The sequence below is a fragment of the Piliocolobus tephrosceles genome, chromosome 10, assembly GCF_002776525.5.
Source record: "Piliocolobus tephrosceles isolate RC106 chromosome 10, ASM277652v3, whole genome shotgun sequence".
NCBI classification, from domain to species: domain Eukaryota; kingdom Metazoa; phylum Chordata; class Mammalia; order Primates; family Cercopithecidae; genus Piliocolobus; species Piliocolobus tephrosceles.
Window position 1 is genome coordinate 3,338,410 of NC_045443.1, and position 21,054 is coordinate 3,359,463.

General features: G+C 51.0%; 1 protein-coding gene across 3 annotated transcripts in view; it reads left to right on the top strand.

The window, feature by feature from the left end:
• Positions 1 to 21,054, top strand: part of TEAD4 (TEA domain transcription factor 4) — an 85,798-nt gene that overhangs the window by 11,807 nt on the left and 52,937 nt on the right. For 2 of the 3 annotated variants that reach the window (XM_026447802.2, XM_026447801.2), the window contains exon 3: positions 19,947 to 20,201. The exons of the other annotated variant lie outside the window; for it this stretch is intronic. In XM_026447802.2, the coding sequence (XP_026303587.1) occupies positions 20,195 to 20,201 (7 nt within the window). In that variant the 5' untranslated portion in view covers positions 19,947 to 20,194. The remainder of the gene's footprint in view (positions 1 to 19,946; positions 20,202 to 21,054) is intronic. 3 annotated transcript variants of the gene reach the window in all.

The window sequence follows — 21,054 nt, forward strand, 5'->3', positions numbered from 1 at the left end:
CGATGGTCCCAGTTACTCAGGAGGCTGAGGCGGGAGAATTGCTTGAGCCCAGGGGTTTGAGACCAGCCTGGGCAACATAGCGAGAACCCTGTCTCTAAAAAAAAGAAAGGAAAAATTAACTGGTCAAATGCATTGTAATGATATATTATTTAACCTATGTCTACAATATTATCCTTTTAACATGTAATCAATAGTAAAAAGTCTCAGTGAGATAGTTTACCTTTTTTTCACACAAAGCGTTAGAACTGTAGCGTGTGTTGTACACTTAACAACACATCTCAGTTTGGACTAACCACGTTTCTTGTGTTCAGTAACCACGTGGGGCTAGTGGCCGTGGTTGGCACAGTGTGGCTTGGTTGGATCTCTGTTCTGCCACTTAACACCTGGCTGGGATAGTAAGGTTAATCGAACCAACCTCACATGGTGTATGTGAAGACTAAATGAGTTACTCTCTGTAAAGTGCTTAGTTCTTTCCCTGGCACATAATAACCACTGTGTAAGTGTTTGTCAAATAACTTAAGGACCTATAAATGGTTCTGGAAAACTATCGAAGCTGGAATTTGTAAGAGGTAGGGGTCGATGATGTGTGTGGAAAAACGCAATCGTAGAGTGGCCCTGTGGAGTTACTGATAGTGTATGCCCGTACTGTGGTGTTCTCCATAATGAAATGAACTTCAGATCCGAAGATCCTAATCTACTCGTTGCTGTAAAGAGCACCTGCCTTCTGGAAGTGAGAAATGACAGCATCCTGATGACAAGACAAGTTCCCATCCCTCAGCAGGTGCATCCTGAGCATCTGTCTGCCTGGGGCTTGAACTGTGCTGGGTGGCACGCAGGAAGCAAAAGCATCCTCGGAAATGCTCCGTCATAAATTGCATGACCTCATGTTGGAATGAGAGGTGGGGTCACTTCCAGCACTTGGAGGTTGAAGCAATAGCTGCTGCTTATGCAAGAGAAGAAGTAAGTTGTACTAGTGCCTCTCATACCTCCTCAGAGCACGGGCAACTCTCCTCTCTTGGCATCAGCTCCCTCCGATTGCATCTGCCCTCGCCCAATCCACAGCAGCCGCAGCACCCACGGTGTGCCTGGCACTGTGCTAGGTGCAGTGGGAGTATGGATTGGAAGCCCTGGTTCCTGTCCTCGCGGAGCTTGCAGGGAGATGGACTGTGAAGCTAGCAGTAACGTGCTTCTAGATGAAAGAACATGCACAAGCAGGGTATGTGGCAGTGCCTGGTAAAGGATGATTGATTCTGTCCCAAGAGGAGGAGGCAGCTGAGCTGGCTTTGAGAGTGGGTGGGGTTTTGACAAGCGTGTATGTCTATGTGAATTCGTGTGAGAGAGAGGGAAGCAGACAGAGAGACGAAGAGAGAGAGAGAAATATCCTTGAGAAGACAGAGGAAATGCAGTGATTTGAGGGCTATTGTCATGAAGTGATGAGAGGAGGGGAGATAAGTGGGTATTATGTTTTTTGTGGGTTTTATTTTTACATCTTCTTTCTTCTTCTTCTTTTTTTTTTTTTCTGAGGTGAAGTCTCATCTGTCACCCAGGTTGGAGTGGAGTGGCACAATCACAGCTCACTACAACCTCCGCCTCCCAAGTTCAAGTGATTCTCCTGCCTCAGCCTCCCAAATAGTTGAGATTACAGGCATGTGTCATGATGCCCAGCTATTTTTTTGCATTTTCAGTAGGGATGGGGTTTCCCCATGTTGGCCAGTCTGGTCTCGAACTCCTGACCTCAAGCGATCCCCTGGCCTCAGCCTCCGAAAGTGCTGGGATTATAGGCATGAGCCACAGAGTCTCACTCTGCCACCCAGGCTGCAGTGTGGTGGTGTGATCACAGCTCCCTTCAGCCTTGACCTCCTGGGCTCAAGCAATCCTCCTGCCTCAGCCTCCTGAGTAGCTGGGACCACAGGCGTGTGCCACCACACCTGGCTAATTTTTAAAAAATTATTTCTAGAGATAGGATCTCACTGTGTTACCCAGGCTGGTCTCAAACTCCTGGGCTCAAGCCATCCTCCTGCCTCGGACCCCCAGAGTGCTTGGATTACAGGTGTGAGCCACCACACCTGGCCAAGTGGCTTTATGAACAGGGTGGGTTTGACCTTCACCCTCTGGGCAGGATAAGAAGGTCTTACTTGACATTTATTTATTTATTTAGAATCAGGTAGCATTTATTTTTTCTTTTTTTCTTTTTTTCTTTTTGAGACGGAGTTTCGCTCTTGTTGCCCAGGCTGGAGTGCAATGGTGCAATATTGGCTCTCTGCGACCTCCGCCTCCTGGGTTCAAGCAATTCTCCTGCCTCAGCCTCCCGAGTAGTTGGGATTACAGGCATGCGCCACCATGCTCAGCTAATTTTTTGTATTTTTAGTAGAGACAGGGTTTCTCCATATTGGTCGGGCTGGTCTCAAACTTCCAACCTCAGGTGATCTGCCCACCTCGGCCTCCCAAAGTGCTGGGATTACAGGCGTGAGCCATTGCGTCTGTAGAATAACATCTCATTCCATAAAATAGAGTGAATCTTCCCCTAAATTTATTTTTAACATACATACAGCAAAATACACTGTTTTTGGTAAATAGTAAGTGTTGACGAATGCACAGAATGTGTTTTCACCGCCACCATCAAGGTACAAGACAGTTCCATCCCCCGAACAATTCCGTCATGCAGTGGCCCCTTGGAGGTCATCCCTCCCCGTTCCCCTCATGCCATCCGCTGGCCACACTGATCTGTTCATTCCTGTAATTTTGCCTTTCAAGGCTGTCTCACAAATGGAATCATGCCATTACATAGCTCTTTGCGTCTTTGCTTCTTTCACTCAGCAAGGTCATAGCTCACTGCAGCCTTGACCACCCAGGCTCAAGTGTCCCTCCCACCTCAGCTTCCTAGGTAGTGGGGACCAGAGGCACATGCCACCACGCCTGGCTTATTTGTACTTTTTGTAGAGATGGGGTTTTGCCACGTTACCTAGGCTGGTCTTGAACTCCTGGCTCAGGCAATCCACACGCCTCGGCCTCCCACAGTTGTGGGTGTGTGCCACCATGCCCAGCTGTTGTTCTGAGAGTCCTTTAATATTCTGGATACAGATTCTTTGTCAGGACAGTCAGATATGTGATTTACAGATGTTTGGAGAAAATTCATTTATGGAGAAAGTCTTCAGAAGATGATGGGAGTGAGGAACGATGCATGTGAGGCAAGAGTTTGGTGTCCTGAACTGTGGCCTTTCTCAGAGTGCAAGATGGGACCAGGAATGAGAAGTGGGGTACGCCTAGAGAATGACTATGAAAAAGAGGAGTCCAAGAAGCTCTGTTCCTGGCATAGAGCATGGTTCAGAATGAGAGGCACAGGTGGGAATTTTGGTTTGCCAGGCATCCTTCCTTCCTGGCGGGCTGCACCTGGTCTGCTGCTAATGGCCTGCTGGGTCAGGCTGGGCTGGCCCCGTCCAGAAAAACAAATGTTCATGTGCAGCCTACATTTCAACCACTTCCATGGCCTTGTTTCCAAACTGGATGACCGTGCCCTCTGGAATGGGAGGTGCGGTAACTGTCAGGCCTGCAGGAGTAAGGTACTGGGTGTGTGGCTGGTGCAAGACAGCATCAGTGGGGGTGAGTTTTCTGGGTCAGGGTGGGTCCTCTGGGATGGTAACCTCAGCGTAGGGTCTGAGTGAAGGCTTCCAGCTATTTTTGTTTTCTTTTTTTTTGAGACGCAGTCTCATTCAGTCGCCCAGACTGGAGTATGGTGGCACGATCTTGGCTCACTGCAGCCTCCGCCTCCCAGGTTCAAGATGCCTTACCCTCCTGAGTAGCTGGAATTACAGGCTTGAGTCACCACGCCTGGCTAATCTTTGTATTTTTAGTAGAGATGGGGGTCTCGCCATGTTGGCCAGGTTGGTCTCGAACTCTTGATCTCAGGCGATCCACCTGCCTCGGCCTCCCAAAGTGCTGGGATTACAGGCATGAGCCCCCGTGCCCGTCCGGCTTTAAGCTATTAACAGAATATCTGAAACATCATAATCTTCCTTCCTATCCCTGACCAGGCAGGGTGGGTCTGGGACAGAAGACTTCTGTGAAAAATGACCAAGGCCAGGATGGATGCCGCCTCCCACCTCTTGTCCAAGCTCATTCTAACCCCACCTGTTCCTGTGTCCTCAGAGCTGTGGCCCAGTCCAGACGCTCGAGTCTTCATTCTTCCCCCGGGGGTGCAGGTGCTTTTCTAGAGGTGCTTAGGCCATAGAGCTGGAGAGCAGGGCAGAGCTGAAGAGTCCTACTTTCCTGGAGCTCCTACTGCCCCGCAGCCTCCAGGATGCCCTGTGGCTCCCTGTGGCTCCGGGTCATGGAAGGTGTTCCCTGTGTGGAGACTCCCTCTTCTGCCTGGCTCCTCCTCCCTGGGCAGGGCGTGCACGGAGGCCCCACCCAGGGTGCCTGTGCTGCTTGGACACCTGGTTTGGGCTGACCCTTGGGTTCTGACAGGGTGGGACCCTCCTGCCTCTCTTTGAGACAGCAGCTGATTGAGGGCAAACCCACCCCCGAGGCTGAGGAAACAAGTGTGCTGGCTTTGATGGGATTCCAGGGCAAACGCTTCTGTTAGTCACTCCCGGGCTAAATCTATTAATATTTTCAGATCTGCATTTTCCTAGGACACGCCTACTTAAAGTGAAGCCAACTGGTTTGGTTCAGTACTTGTGCCTCTCAAGTACTGTATTTTCATAACTTTTTGCTTTATTTTACTTTTTAAATTTTGTATGTATTTGTTTATTTTTATTTTTATTTATTTATTTTTTTTGAGACGGAGTCTCGCTCTGTTGCCCAGGCTGGAGTGCAGTGGCCGGATCTCAGCTCACTGCAAGCTCCACCTCCCAGGTTCACGCTGTTCTCCTGTCCCAGCCACCCTCGAGTAACTGGGACTACAGGCGCCCGCCACCTCGCCTGGCTAGTTTTATTTTTTGTATTTTTTAGTAGATATGGGGTTTCACCGTGTTAGCCAGGATAGTCTCGATCTCCTGACCTCGTGATCCACCCGTCTTGGCCTCCCAAAGTGCTGGGATTACAGGCTTGAGCCACCGTGCCCAGCCATTTATTTATTTTTTAGTATCCCTGTCATGGCAACTTTTGCTTTATTCTAGAAGAAAGGCCCCGAGGAGATAGTCTTTTAAAACAAAAAGATTATAATTTTGAGTAGTTTGAGGTTTACAGAAAACTTGAGCAGAAAGTACAGAGTTCCCGTAGATACATTCTGGCCCTGTCCCCAGTTTCTCCTAGTCTTACTTAACATCTTGCATTTGTTGCAATTGATGTACATTTGTTGCAATTAATGAGCCAATATTGGCATATTGTTTTATTATTATTATTATTATTATTTGAGACGGAGTCTCCCTCTTGTTGCCCAGGTTGGGATGCAATGGTGCGATCTCTGCTCACCGCAACCTCTGCCTCCTGGATTCAAGCAATTTTCCTGCCTCAGCCTCTCAAATAGATGGGATTATAGGCAGGCGCTACCACGCCTGGCTAATTTTGTATTTTTAATAGAGACAGGGTTTCTCCACGTTGGTCAAGCTGGTCTTGAACTCCTGACCTCAGGTGATCCGCCCGTCTCGGCCTCCAAAAGTGCTGGGATTACAGGCGTGAGCCACCGCGCCCGGCCTGCACATTATTTTAGTCCATAGTTCACATTAGGGTTCCTTCTTGGTGTTGTCCACTCTATGGGTTTTGGCACATGGGTAATAATGTGTACCCACCATTACAGTGTCATGCAGAATAGTGTCACTGTTCCCCAAATCCTCCAGGTTCCATTTGTTCATCCCTCCTTCCCACTTCTGGCAACCACTGATCTTCTGACTGTCTCTGTAGTTTTGCCTTTTCTAGAATGTCATATTGTTGGAATCATACACTATGTGGCCTTTTCAGATTGGCTTCTCTCACTTAGTAATATGCATTTGAGTTTCCCCCATGTCTTCATAGCTCATTTCTGTTTTTTTTTTTGAGACAAAGTCTCACTCTGTCATCCAGCCTGGAGTGCAGCTGCATGATCTCGGCTCACTGCGACCTCTGCCTCCCGGGTTCAAGTGATTCTCCTGCCTCAGCCTCCCCAGTAGCTGGGATTACAGGCATGTGCCACCACGCCCGGCTAATTTTTGTATTTTTAGTAGGCACAGGGTTTCGTTGGCCAGGCTGGTCTTAAATTCCCGACCTCAGACGATCCGCCCGCCTAAGCCTCCCAGAGTTCTGGGATTACAGGCGTGAGCCTCCATGCTTGGCCAGCCCATTTCTTTTCTTTTTTTTGCTGAATAATATTACATTCCCCCACCTTTTGTTTTTGCAAATGAAGGCACTGAGGCCCAGAGAGGGGAAGCGACTGGCTCAAGAGGCACCGCGAATCTGTGGCAAAGCTGCGCTTGGAAGCAAATGGGCCTTCCTCTGGGTACCTGTTTCGAGGGGCCTCTGGGCCGGGCGCTGTTCTGGAACTAAACCTGTTTCATCACAGTCCAGAGGCTGAGGGGAGGCCAGGGGCAAGGGCTTTGTTCACCACTTGCCTTGACCCACTTCCTGCACGTGTTGGGTGGGGCCTGCAGATACCCACACCCCTGACACAGAAGGGGTTGTGGGGGAAGGGGGGTCGGTGAGGTCCCAGCTTCCACCTCCCTGAGAGCTGAGGAGATGGGATGCTGGGGCCAGGCCTGTAGCACAGGCCTGTACTCTGCGCAGTCCTGGGGGCTGGGTGGGAAGAGACTGCTTGGGTTGGGCCTGAGCTGGGCCTGCAGCGATTAGGAATCTTATCTCCCTCCATTGCTCTTTGAGCTGCCCCTCCCACTGGAGGCTCCTCCCGGCTGGCCTGCATCCCAGGCCATCTCCACCTACTTATTACCTCCCCTCTTGCTAGCCTGCAGGCCTCCTGCTCCTTCCTCTCCATCCCGCCCTCCATCACCCTTCCTGATGACTACAGGGCAGTGACGGAGAATGTGTGACAGGCCCCTTTTTGGGCCGGGCTCTCTGCTCCTGTCTCATGGACATGATGGGATTCAATCCTCACAGCAGTTCTTTGGGGAGATTGAGATTGCATTGGTGCCTCTTCAGTGGTTGGGAGGACACTGAGGCTTAGAGAGGTCGAGTAACTTGCTCAGGACTCCCAGGTCCCTGTGAGGCTGGACCAGGATCTGAGCTCAGGCATCTGAGTCCAGAGCCCAAACGCTAAATCTCTGCCCCATGGCGCCTCTTTCTCTCTCCCCATCCTGCTCTCTCTCCCTTTCCCCCTTACCACCTTTTGCCTCTGTCTTTTGACTAGGCATTGCTCAAGGGGTCCAGCTCTCTGACTTGTTCCAACATCTCCATAGCCTGGGAAGGGTTGTGGAGCCTCTCCTCTCGCCCGCTCCGCATTCCCGTCCCGTCCTGAAGCCGGGTGTGACGAAGGCCGCACACCGAGGGACGGCCGGGATGGTGCTGCCGTGCGTTGCCTGGCAGGGGCTTTACTTGCTTTTCTCAGTCCTCAGTGGCTCTGCAGGCAGGAATGCTCATCCCCGTTTGACAGGTGATGAAACGAGCTTTGGGGGAGCTTCAGTAAGCTCCTGAACAGCTGTGCACCGTAGCTGGTGAGAGGCAGGTTTAACTCAGGCCACAGGACTTTGAGGCATCTTTAATGGGTAGCCTTTCCCTGAGAACCTGTTGCGTTTCAGGAGAGGAAGGGGCGCTGCTCACCATGAGGAAGGGACTCCAGTGGAGGGAGCTCGGGCCCCGGGACAGCTGGGTTTTCTTGGTCTTGTTTTCTGAGAAGGGCTCTTTTCTGGTCTCCAGCAGGCCCTGGCCCTTCCGAAATCACAGTAGGGTCTGTGTTGCTAATTGAAATCACAGTGGGGTCTGTTTTTTCTAATTGAGTACAAGGCCTGGCCCAGCCTAGCCCAGCCCAATCCATTTCTCTGCCGGGTCCTTTCCTTCTCCACCATCCCTTGCCTTCCATCCACAGGGACTCACCTGCCTGTGACCTGGGGACTCTCCTGTCCTCCTCTTTTCCTTTCCAGCTGTAACCAGGCCCTTTCCTTTGTCTCCTGTATTTTGGGTCCAGGTCCCCTGCAGTCCCTCTTTTCCTTCTCTGCCCTCTTCTTTTTGTCTTCTATCTCCTGGTGCGCTTTAAACAGGTTTTTTTGGTGAAATATATGTAACAAAATTTGCCATTTTGCAGTTCAGTGGCATTAAGGACATTCGCAGTTGTGCTGCGGTCTCCTGCTTCCATCTCCAGAACTTCCTCATCTTCCCAGACGGAAATGCTGTACCCATTAGACAGTAACTGCCTGTTTTCTTCTCTTTTGGGTTTTTTTTTTTTTTTTTTTTTTTTGAGAGGGAGTCTCACTTTATCGTCCAGGCTGGAGTGCAGTGGTGCGATCTTGGCTCACTGCCTCTGGGGTTCAAGCGATTCTCCTGCCTCAGCCTCCTGAGTAGCTGGGACTACAGGCCTGCACCACCACTCCTGGCTAATTTTTATATTTTTAGTAGAGACAAGGGTTCACCATGTTGGCCAGGCTGGTCTCGAACTTCTGACCTCAGGTGATCCACCTGCCTTGGCCTCCCAGAGTGCTGGGCTTACAGGCGTGAGCCACCGCACTTGACAATGATTGTTAATGTTATGAACGAAACTCCCCATTGCCCCTTCCCCAGCCTCGGATAGTCTGTCTTCGGCTGTCTCTATGGATTTGCATATTCTCGGTACCTCATGGAAGTGGAATGGTATGAGATTCGTCCTTTCATGGCTGGCTTCTTTTACTTAGTGCAATGTCCTTAAGGTTCATCAATGTTGTAGCCTATGTCAGAATTTCATTCCTTTTTTTTTTTTTTTTTTTTTTTTTTTTTTTTTTGAGATGAAGTCTCACTCTGTTGCCCAGGCTGGAGTGCAGTAGTGTGATCTCAGCTCACTGCAACCTCCTCCTCCCTGGTTCAAGCGATTCTTGTGCCTCAACCTTCCAAGTAGCTGGGATTATAGGCACCTACCACCATGCCTGGCTAATTTTTGTGTTAATTTTAGTAGAGACAGGGTTTCACCTTGTTGGCCAGGCTGGTCTCAAACTCCTGACCTCAGGTGATCTGCCTGCCTCGGCCTCCCAAAGTGCTGGGATTACAGGCATCAGCCACTGTGCCTGGCCATTTCATTCCTTTTTAAGGCTGAATCATATTCCATTACGTGAATGCACCACATTTTTTTTTTTTTTGAGACGGAGTCTCGCTCTGTCACCCAGGCTGGAGTGCAGTGGCCAGATCTCAGCTCACTGCAAGCTCCACCTCCCGAGTTTACACCATTCTCCTGCCTCAGCCTCCCGAGTAGCTGGGACTAGAGGTGCCCGCCACCTCGCCCGGCTAGTTTTTTGTATTTTTTAGTAGAGACGGGGTTTCACCGTGTTAGCCAGGATGGTCTCGATCTCCTGACCTCGTGATCCACGCGTCTCGGCCTCCCAAAGTGCTGGGATTACAGGCTTGAGCCACCGCGCCTGGCCCACATTTTGTTTATGCATTCCTCTATTGATGGACATTTGGGCTGCTTCCCCTTTTGACTCTCCTGGTGCCTTTTGACATTCTTTGCTTAGAAACAGTAGACAGCACTTCTGCACTGTGCTTGGGGCCACTTGAAGGAGCAAAACCACCCACAAAAGTGCAGAAGTCATAGCACTAAATAGACCCAGAACAAGACACTTGCTTACAGCAGGAGAGCTGACCCAGGTAGACGAAGTGCAGCATTGCCGACCTCAGCTGGGAGCGCGCGTCAGGCAGTGAGAATTTGTGGCTTCTCAGTGCACGTATGTGTCCGTGAATGACTGTGAAAGTGCTGGGAGCAGTGATTTGGGGGTTAGAAATTTTAGCAAGTTGGCAAACTTGTAAATACAAAATCTGTGACTATTCTATGATTAATGAGGATTGACTGTACTTGCATCTTCATAGATGACCCTCCCTCCTGAGATGACAGCATTCATCCATTCAGGAAGGCAGAGCCCACATGACCCAATCACATCTTAAAGGCTCCATCTCCCAACATTCTTGTGTTGGAGATTAAGTGTTTTTTTTTTTCCTTTTTTTTTTTTTTTAAGAGGGAGTCTCGCTCTGTCTCCCAGGCTGGAGTGCAGTGGCGCGATCTCAGCTCACTGCAAGCTCCGCCTCCCGGGTTCACGCCATTCTCCTGCCTCAGCCTCCCCAGTAGCTGGGACTACAGGCGCCCGCCACTATGCCTGGCTAATTTTTTTTGTATTTTTTTAGTAGAGATGGGGTTTCACCTTGTTAGCGAGGAAGGTCTCAATCTCCTGACCTCGTGATCCGCCCGCCACGGCCCCCCCAAAGTGCAGGGATTACAGGCGTGAGCCACCGCACCCAGCCAAAGGGGATTAAGTTTTTAACCCACGAATTTGAGGGGCACATTTATATCAGAGCAGTGGCCAATGCCTGGCATATAGTACATGCCCAGTGAACAGTGAGTGAAGGAAGGGCACAAGGACTGAAGTGCCCGTGCTGAGGTGTTAGGCTTTTAGGCATGAGAATCAGCAGGGAGAGATCTTTCTGGCAGGGGAGCCTGTTCCTCTCCTCCCTGGGAACAGACCGTCTCCTGTGCTCATTGACAGGCATCCAGTTTTAGTCATGGAGGTTGGAACTGTGTGACAGAGAAGTGCAGGCCTGAGATGTAGTTCTAGTCCCAGTTTTAACGGCTTTTGTGGTCTTAGGCAAGTCACTTCACCTCTCAGGGCCTTAGTCTCCTCACTTGCACATTGGAGGGCAGTTTTCTCCCCTGCGATTCTTCCTGCGTGCAAACCCTGGGAACCCCGCCTCTCTCAGCTGGGACCTTCACTGGAGGCTGTGGGAACAGTGGGGTCCACGCAAAGAAAGAGACCAGGAAGTCCTCATGTCTGCAGAGAGATACTTCTCCAGCTCCCCTTAACCTGCCAATCCAGGCTACCCCTCCCTCCTACTCTGCACGTCTGACTTGCATCCCTCATGCTGCAGTCAGATCATCCGCCTTCCTACTGCCGACAGAAGTGTTGGCAAAATAAGCCAGACGCGGTGGCTCACGCCTGTAATCCAGCACTTTGGGAGGCCGAGGCGGCTGGATCACTCGAGGTCAGGAGCTGAAGACCATCTGGCCAACATGGTGAAACCCCACCTGTACTAAAAATACAAAAATTAGCTGGGCGTGGTGGTGTACGCCTGTAATTCCAGCTGCTCAGGAGGCTGAGGCACGAGAATTGCTTGAACCTAGGTAGGAAGTGGAGGTTGCAGTGAGCCTATATTGCTCCACTGTACTCCAGCCTGGGCGACAGAGAAAGACTTTGTTTCAATTGAAAAAACAAAACGGTGTTGGCAAAATAGGTCAAAGAAGCATCATGGCTGGGCGCAGTGGCTCACGCCTGTAATCCCAGCACTTTGGGAGGCTGAGGTGGGCGGATGATCTGAGGTCAACAGCAAAACTTTTCTCAAAAAAAAAAAAAAGAAAGAAAGAAAGGCAGCATCGTGATGGGCAAGATGCAGCTTGCAGTGGGGAAGGGCTTCAGAGCCACAGACTGAGCCTTGACTCTTACTGACTTTGGGCTGGGATACAGCACTTCACCTTGAGGAGCCTCCGCGTCTTCACCTGCCAAATGGGGCAGTGCAGCTATCTCAACGGATGGGGGCAGGACTGGAGGAAGATGTCGTCAAGTGCTTTGCCCAGTGCCTGGCTCAGAGTGGGCATTCGAAACTGGCACCTCCTACTACTAGTGTTACACTAGTAGTTTAACACTACTAGTGTTAAAGTAGTAAAGCGTGTGTCCCTCAGTGTCCTGGGCACCTCTTTGACACTCAGGCCTCCCACAGTGCTGGGCTGCCTGTATCCGTCCTGCAGGGTCCCCTGCCCAGTGCACAGAGGCTTGCACTGTGTGAGGAGGCAGCACAGCCCACCCAGCACTGCCTGCAGGAGAGGTTCTTTCCCGCCCAGGTCCCCTGGCCTCCTCCCTTTGTCTCCTAGCTCCTGAGTTTCCAAGCCTAGTTAGCATGGAAGGCAGCAGACAATGGATGGACCAGAGCAGCACTGCACATTCAGGCAATCAGTGTAGCAGCTCAGGGACCTCTGGGAACTGGGACTCAGGGAAGCCTTCAGGGTGGAGGGGGCCTCTCAAGAGTTTGTTGATGGACTGTTGACAGGAATTAAATGAGTACTGAGGCCCACCCTAAGCAGGGAAGCAGTATGAATAGACTTGGGGCTCAGGAGGTGGTGAGAAGCCCAGGGCTGCTGCAGGGTAGTGAGGATGAGCCTGGAAGAAGGCTGGGTCTGCTGCTCCTCTTTCCCCTGTCTTATTTTAGGAGATGACTTCTTCATTTCTTGGTTTGAGAGGTGAAGCCCGGTGACCCCCAAAGTCAGGATGTTTTCTTCTGAATTCTCGGTCACAGCTCTAGAGGCTGGAGGAGTTGCGAGGGGCTTAGGGATCACAGTGGCCACAGAAGGCTCTGAAAGGAGGGCTCTGGGAGCGTGAGATGGATGGGACTGGGGAGAGGACGGGACTGGGGAGAGGATGTCAGCTTGGCCTGGGGTCTGGTTCTGCCTTTTCTCAGGGCAGGTCTTTTGCCCTCCCTGAGGCTTGGCCTCTCCGGGCCAAGCATCTCAGGATGCTTAGAACTTAGCATCCTGATTCTCTTCCTGTCCTGAAAGTGTTTTTGGAGGAGCTTATTGTTCTGAGTATTAGGGAGATCTTAATAAAAGCACGTACATTCCTGATCCTTCTGGAAATTCCTGGGTAATTAGCACCTGTGGGCCCTAGGGTGGAACAACCTGCTGGTCTGAGGTTGCCCTGGGGGCTACCCTGTAGCTTTTGGGTGGGGCTGAGGCTGAGTAGCGGCTCCTGGGCTGAGCCCTGAGAACCAAGTCTGGGATTATTTTTACTCCTCTGTTCACAGCGCATGGCCCAGCTCCATGATGCCATCTGTCCCCCGCCTCCGGCTCTCCCCTGGCAGGCCCTTCTGGGTCACTGTGGAGCACTTGGGGAAGGAGGAGGAGGCTGGTGCTGGCTTACCCCATTCCACGAGCCTCAGGGCAGGGCGCCGCGTGGGAGGTTTGCCTGGTGGCGGGAGGCAGCTGACAGTCCCGGGACGTGGGCCGGGGGGCAGATAGGAGAAGCTCGCCAGTGATGGCTGTGAACCTGGAGCACCAGGGACACGTGGGGCTGGGAGCAACTCCATTTCGGTAACAAATCCTGTGGCCCAGGGCCTTGGATGACCTGCTGCCCTGCTTTTCCTGGGACAGACCCAGTCCTGGGGACATGGAGTGCAGGTCCTCAGAAAACCCCACTCGTGGGGCAGGGTCTGGCATTAGGAGTCTTTGGTTCTCCCCACGTGTGTGTTTTCCTGGGCTGCGCTAGGCCCAACTTCTGCAGGGACTGATGATACCCGCTTCACCAGGGCAGTCCAGCTCAGCTTGGGTGAAGGAAGGGGAATTCTGAGGAGGAGCAGGGCCCAGAGACCATAGGAGGGATCAGGTGGGGTGAGGGAGGTGGCAGCCCTTCTTTCCATCTCCCGACATCCTGGCCTCCGCCGCTCCCTCCACCTGACGCAGGGCATCCATCTGTACGTAGTGTCGGGTCCAGAAGAAAATCTAGGCTACAACCAGGACTTAAGAGACCTCAGGTATTAAAATGATTAATTACTTAAGTATTAATATTAGGCATTAGGGCTTGAGACTTTCCACTTGGCGTTGTTTATGGCTCAATAATAATGAAGACTGTAAGAAATAGCTCTTTTTTTTTTTTTTTTCTGAGACGGAGTCTTGATCTGTCTCCCAGGCTGGAGTGCAGTGGCCGGATCTCAGCTACTACAAGCTCCGCCTCCCGGGTTTACGCCATTCTCCTGCCTCAGCCTCCCAAGTAGCTGGGACTATAGGCGCCCGCCCCCTCGCCCGGCTAATTTTTTGTATTTTTAGTAGAGGCGGGGTTGCACCGTGTTAGCCAGGATGGTCTCCATCTCCTGACCTTGTGATCCACCCATCTTGGCCTCCCAAAGTGCTAGGATTACAGGCGTGAGTCGCTGCGCCCGGCCAGAAATAGCTCTTATGAGCACTGACTGTGTCAGGCCCTACACTAGATGACATCTCACTATGTCATCTCTCCTGCAGCACAGCCCTCCAGGATGGATCAGTTCCCCAACCTTCTGAGCCTCAGAGCCACACATGAAAGTCTGCAACGTACTTTTAGAGGCCACTGGAGACTTCCAGGATCTGGGGAGCGATGTGAACCACAGATACATGCTAGCACAGAAAGGACGCTGGATCCCTGTGAGGGCATCCTCCTTGTTTTACAGATGAGCAAAATGAGGCCCAGAGAAATGAGGTGGTTTGTCTGTGGTTGTGCAGTTAGTGGTAGAAGTGGAACCAAAGCCAGGCTCTTGCTTCCCGTACATCACACTTCTATTCTACAAGCCTCCAAAATAAGCCGAAAAGGGATTTATGCACGATTCAAGCTCTTTTTCTGGTATGCCAAAATCCAGACATTTCCCGAGGTTTCTTTTGTTTCCCAAAATTAAGCACAGAGCAATCTGTTCTCCCCACAGGGAAATCATTATTCCACAATAACACTTAACAAATATCCCTTCGTTTGTTCGTTCTGTGTTCATCAGCTCTGCAGTGTGCTGCGGACTACAGAGGAAGACAGCTGTCCCTGTCCCCATGGTGTGTAAAGGATGGTGGAGACCAGTGCTTACTGGGAGATGGGGGCTGGATATGGAAAGGCAGGAGTCTGCTAAGGTTGGAGTCATCTTCCCAGAGGAAGTGACATGTGGCTGGACCTTAAGGCTGAGCAAGAGTTGGTCAGGTGAACAAGGAAAGGGAAGTTTCAGGTAGCACTTCCACCAGGAGTGGAGAAAGCCTAGCATGTTGGGGGGTGATTTGGTGGATGCAAAGAAGGCAGTACAGAGGGTGGTGCCTGTGGGCGGAAGGTATGGCCGGAGAACAGGGATCAGCAGATTCAAGCGCTAGAAAATCCCATCATGGAGTGTGTGGTGTTATCTTAAGGGCAAAGAAAAGGCATTGAAAATTTTTAGATAGTGGCATCGTGTGATCAGGTTTGCATTTTAGAAAAATCACTCTGGCTGGAGTGAAGAGATTATGGAGCCTGAATGGGGTTGCCAGAGTCATCCAGATGTGCGTTGGTGGAAGCTTGGATTAGGGCTGTGAGATAGAGTAGATTTAGGAGACATTTAGGTGACAGAAAGACAGGATGTGGTCATTAACTAGATGTGGGAGCTATTAATAAGAGGGAAAAGTCAAAACATAGTCATGTGCTGCTTCACGAAGGGGAGGCCTCCTGAGAAATGTGTCTCTTGGCGATTTCATCCTTGTGCAAACATAACAGAGCGTCGTTACGCAAACCTAGGTGGTATAGCCTACGACACGCCCAGGCTGTGTGGTACAAGCTATTGCTCCTGGGCTAGAAATCTGTACGGCACGTGACTATACTCAGTTCTATAGGCAACTATGACACAATGGTAACCTAAGTGTTAGTATTTGTATATCTCAACATACCCAAACATAGAAAAGGTAGAGTGAAAGTAAAATATAAAAGATAACTAATGGCACACCTGTATGGGGTTCACCATGAATGGAGCTTGCAGGACTGGAAGCTGCTCTGGGTGAGTCAGAGCGAGTGGTGAGTGAATGTACGCTACTGTCAGCTTTACTGTATATTACTGTACACTAGGACATTACTGTAGACTTTATAGAAACAGATACTTAGACTACACTAAGTGTATTTAAAATGTTTTTTCTTCAAGAATATATGAACCTTGGCTTTCTATAACTTCTTTACTTTTTAAACTTCTTAATTTTTTGATTCTTTTTTTTTTTTTTGCTCTGTTGCCCAGTGGAGTGCAGTGGCCGGATCTCAGCTCACTGCAAGCTCCGCCTCCCTGGTTCACGCCATTCTCCTGCCTCAGCTTCCTGAGTAGCTGGGACTACAGGCGCCCGCCACCTCGCCCGGCTAGTTTTTTGTTTTTTTTTAGTGGAGACGGGGTTTCACCGTGTTAGCCAGGATGGTCTCGATCTCCTGACCTCGTGATCCGCCCGCCTCGGCCTCGCAAAGTACTGGGATTACAGGCTTGAGCCATAGCGCCCGGCCAATTTTTTGATTCTTTTATGGTAACACTTAGCTTAAAATGCAAACACCTCACGCCTGTAATCCCAGCACTTTGGGAGGCCGAGGTGAGCGGATCATGAGGTCAGGAGATCGAGACCATCCTGGCTAACATGGTGAAACCCTGTCTCTACTAAAAATACAAAAAAAAAAAAAAAAATTAGCCAGGGGTGGTGGCGGGCACCTGTAGTCCCAGCTACTCGGGAGGCTGAGGCAGGAGAATGGCGTGAACCTGGGAGGCGGAGCTTGCGGTGAGCTGAGATCCAGCCACTGCACTCCAGCCTGGGCGACAGAGCGAGACTCCGTCTCAAAAAAACAAAAAACAAAAAAATAAAAATAAAAAAAATGTAAAAATTTAAAGTGATGAAAAATAAAAAACCAGCTTCCTCATTACTAAGGGAGCTTTGCTCAGTTGTTTCTAAATTTATTTAGAGAGTGAGAGTTTTAAAATCATCTTATCTACTATATTGCCAGAAATTAAAGTTGACAACTCTTTCAAGTAGTTTGTTTTGGGCCGGGCATGATGGCTCACGCCTGTAATTTCAGCACTTTGGGAGGCCGAGGTGGATGGATCACCTGAGGTCAGGAATTTGAGACCAGCCTGGCCAATGTGGCGAAACTCCGTCTCTACTAAAAATACAGAAATCAGCTGGGTGTGGTGATGTGTGCCTGTAATCCCAGCTACTCCGTAGGCTGAGGTGGGAGAATTGCTTGAACTTGGGAGACAGAGGTTACGGTGAGCCGAGATTGCACCACTGCCCACCAGCCTGAGTGAAAGAGCAAGATTCCGTCCCCCCACAAAAAAAAAAGACGTTTGTCTTGTAAGTATGGAAAAATGTTTTCATGTTCAGAATAGAGTCAAGACCAGAATTTCTGGTAAGAGAATAAGCTAGTTTATTACTGATCAAGCGACTCTGTCCCCAGACAAACTCTAATGAAAACTGACTTTAACAGCCACAGAGACCACAGGCGATACTTGTTACACTAAAAAGGACAGTGACTCTGAAGGGCTGAGAACAAGACCTTGGCCTTCACCTTGGTCTCACTGTGCGACCTTGGGCGCGTCCTTAGGCCTTTGGGCCTCAGTGCCCTTTTCAGCAAGCTGAAGGAGCTGGCTAAGGTTTCCTTGTCGGGGGGAAGTTCCTGCTTTTTTTTTTTTTTTTTGATGGGGTCTCCCTCTGCCGCCCAGGCTGGAGTGCGATGGCACCATCTTGGCTCACTGCAACCTCTGCCTCCTGGGTTCAAGTGATTCTCTGGCCTCAGCCTCCTGAGTAGCTGGGATTACAGGCACCCGCCACCATGCCTGGCTAATTTTTTTGTTTTTAGTAGAGACGGGGTTTCGTCGTGTTGGCCAGGGTGGTCTCGAACTTCTGACCTCAGGGGATCCACCTGCCTCGGCCTCCCAAAGTGCTGAGATTATAGGTGTAAGCCACTGTGCCTAGCCGGTTCCTGCTTTAAGTGTCAGTGGCTCTACCCTCTTTCCCGCTGCATGTCTGTGCCAGCTGCTTTGCCAAGCTCCTTTTGACCTCTCCTCCTGGGATGTGCCTCCCACACTTAGCCCCTCCCTTCCCTCGACCCTCACCCCCACCCTCACAGCGCCTCTCTGTGAAGGATATTGTCCTTCTCACAGGCCATGGGTGGGAGATGAGGGGTTTGAGGGTATGGAGGGGAGTGATAACCTAGGAACGCTCTGGGAGGTCTCACTTCAGAGGGTCCGAGATGGAAATGGTGAACTCAGGGGTTTAGACCCCCCGCCTGGGTTTGGGCTGCTGGACTGCATTGCTCCTCAAGGCTGGTCGGGGAGAAGGGACGGGCAATGTGTGTGGTGGGGTGAGGTCCTCCTTTACAAGTGGACTCAGTGGCTGGGATGGGGAGAAGTTGGGGGCTCTGGGAGGGCTGCGGGAGGTACATGGTTCCCACCTGCTACTCATAACCCAGAAACTGCCTTAAGATGACTAGTATGTCCTGCTCTTTCATGAACCCCTGAGAACTATGTCTGGAAGCTTACAGCTTGGATGGCTGGAGCCGAGAGGTCACTGGATTTGTCTCATGTTAGGGGAAGGCGGGGTTGTGGCCATGAGCCTCCAGAGGCACCAGAAAGTCAATCCTGCCATTGCTCCAGTGTGTGAGGAGCTGCCCAGTTTCTTTTAGAAAGAGCCTGAGTCGAGAAGGGAACAGGAGAACAGTGACCTATATTATATTGTATATGCATTTTAAAGAATTTTTTATTGTGGTAAAAAAGACCACAAAATTTACCATCCTAACCCTTTTTAAGTATCCAGGTTGGTAGTGTTGAGTATATTCACGTTGCTGTGCAGCAGATCTCCTGAACTTCTTCATCGTGCAAAACCGAAACTCTACCCCTCAAGTCACAAGTCTCTGTTTCTTTCTCCCACCAGCCCCTGGCAACCACCATTCTACTCTGTTTCTATTAGTTTGACCACTTAAAAACATTTTTTTTTTTTTTTTTAACATTTTTAGTAAAGATGAAGTCTTGCTGACTCCTGGACTCAAATGATCTTCCTGCCTCAGCCTCCCTAAGTGCTGGGAGCCACTGCACCCTGCCAACTACTTTATTTTTATTGTATTGCATTTATTTATTTTGAGACAGCCTTGCTCTGTCACCCAGGCTAGACTGCAGTGGCGCAATCATGGCTCACTGCAGCCTTGACTTCCCAGGCTCAAGTGATTCTCCCCCCTCACCCTCCGGAGTAGCTGGGACTATAGGGGTGAGCCAGCACACCTGGGTAATTTTTTTAAATATTGACTAGACTGGTCTGAAACTCCTGGGCTCAAGGGATCCACCTGCCTCAGCCTCCCAAAGTGCCGGGATTATAGGCATGAGCCACTGTGCCTGGCCTAATGTGACTGCTTTAGATTCCTCGTCAGTGGAACCATGTAGTGTTTGGGTTGTTTTGTAACTGGTGTATTTCACTCAGCGTAATGTCCTAATCAGGAGACTCTGCCCCCAGAGAGTGCTGTGCTGCAGCACGTGTCCAGGTTGCCTTCCTTTTTAAAGCTTATATTTTGCTGTAAGTATAGACCCATTTTGTTCATCCATTCATCCATTGATGGACATTTGGGTTGTTTCTACCTTTTGGCTCTTGTGAATGATGCCGCCATGAACATGAGTGTGCAAATATCTCTTTGAGACCCTGCTTTCCCTGTTTTTGGGTATATACCCAGATGTTGGGTCATATGATCTTGCTCTGTCGCCCAGGCTGGAGTGTCATGGCGGGATCTTGGCTCACTGCAACCTCCGCTTCCCGGATTCAAGCTATTCTCCTGCCTCAGCCTCCCGAGTAGCTGAGATTACAGGTGCCTGCCACCACACCTGGCTAATCTTTGTATTTTTAGTAGAAATGGGGTTTCACCGTGTTGGCCAGGCTGATCTTGAGCTGCTGACCTCAAGTGATCCACCTGTCTCAGCCTCTCAGAGTGCTGGGGTTACAGGCATGACCCGCAGCGCCCGGCCTGCACAATTTTGCATTCCCACCAACAGTCTCCAGTATTTTGCATGCTTTTTGCCCAGTGTTGATTTAATGTCAGTGCATCCCTGGCACTGCGTCCTTGTCTCCTACTTCTCAGCCCTTGTCTGGGTTCCTAGAACCTTGATGTCAGGGAGTGCCTAGGTCATTGTGCTCATTTGACAGATGGGAGACGAGCTCTCCAGAGGAGAAATGGCCTGTTCAAGACCCCAGGCCTGATTCTCACAGACCTGTCACTTTACACTTTGCTTCCTGAGCAAGTGATTTGGGCTCTGGCACTCCCTGGAGTACTGTCATCCTATGACCCACACAGTTCTTCCACTTCTCACCGGGGCTGTGGTTCCTGTCCCCACAGGTCCAACGGGCGCTCCTCCAAGCGGAGCCTTGGAGGGCAAGGCCGGCACCATTACCTCCAACGAGTGGAGCTCTCCCAACTCCCCTGAGGGGAGCAACGTCTCTGGGGGCAGCCAGGCGCTGGACAAGCCCATCGACAATGATGCAGAGGGCGTGTGGAGCCCGGACATTGAGCAGAGTTTCCAGGAGGCCCTGGCCATCTACCCGCCCTGTGGCCGGCGTAAAATTATCCTGTCGGACGAGGGCAAGATGTACGGTAAGGAGCCCGTCAGGTTCGGCCCTGTACCTGAGGCTGAGGCAAGGGGCCGACCCCGAAACCTTGGGGTTCCTGCCAGGCCGCGGAGGGGGATGGCCACTTGGGGCTTCGTCAGGTGGACACTGCTTTCTTCCTTCCTGGGCTCCCAGGGATGGGGGCGTCTGAGGAGAAGCCTGCGAGGGGGTGTGGAGGGTGGGGCCCCTGGCGGTGAGCAGCTGTGGGAGTGGGAATCTTGGAGAGTTTGGAAAGGGCGAGTCTAGGTGGGGTAGAACGTCCCCCCCAGAGCAGACGGGGAGAACCCCACAAGCTGTATCCCAGCAGGTGCCTGAGCATCAGGCTGCCCACTTTGACGGTGAAGGATGCTCAGTCATCCCCTGTTTCCCTCATTCACTCACTCATTCCTGCAGCAGACACATGCTGGGCCTTCTGTGTGCCTGGTGTGGGTTGGGCAGGTGTGGTCCCAGCCCATCATCCAGGGTGCGGGGAATGTGAACTCACAGATACCGGCTCTGCAAAGCAGCCTGGAGAGCTCCTAGGAGAGGCAGAGTGCTGGAGACCAACAATCCCCTAGGAGAGGCCCCCCAGCCCGGCAGAGGGTCACCAGAAATGGCTTGATCTTTGTGAGTGACTGAGGTTGCAGAACACAACAGAAACTGTTCAGCACCACGTGGGAAGGACCGAGCAGGTGGCATGGGGCCACGATGACTTTTGGATGGAAGAGGGGGCATCTGGAAAAATGAAGCAGAGGCCAGGCATGGTGGCTCACTCAAGCCTGTGATTCCAGCACTTTGGGAGGCCAAGGTGGGAGGATCACTTGAGGCCAGCAGTTTGAAACCAGCCTGGGCAACAAAGC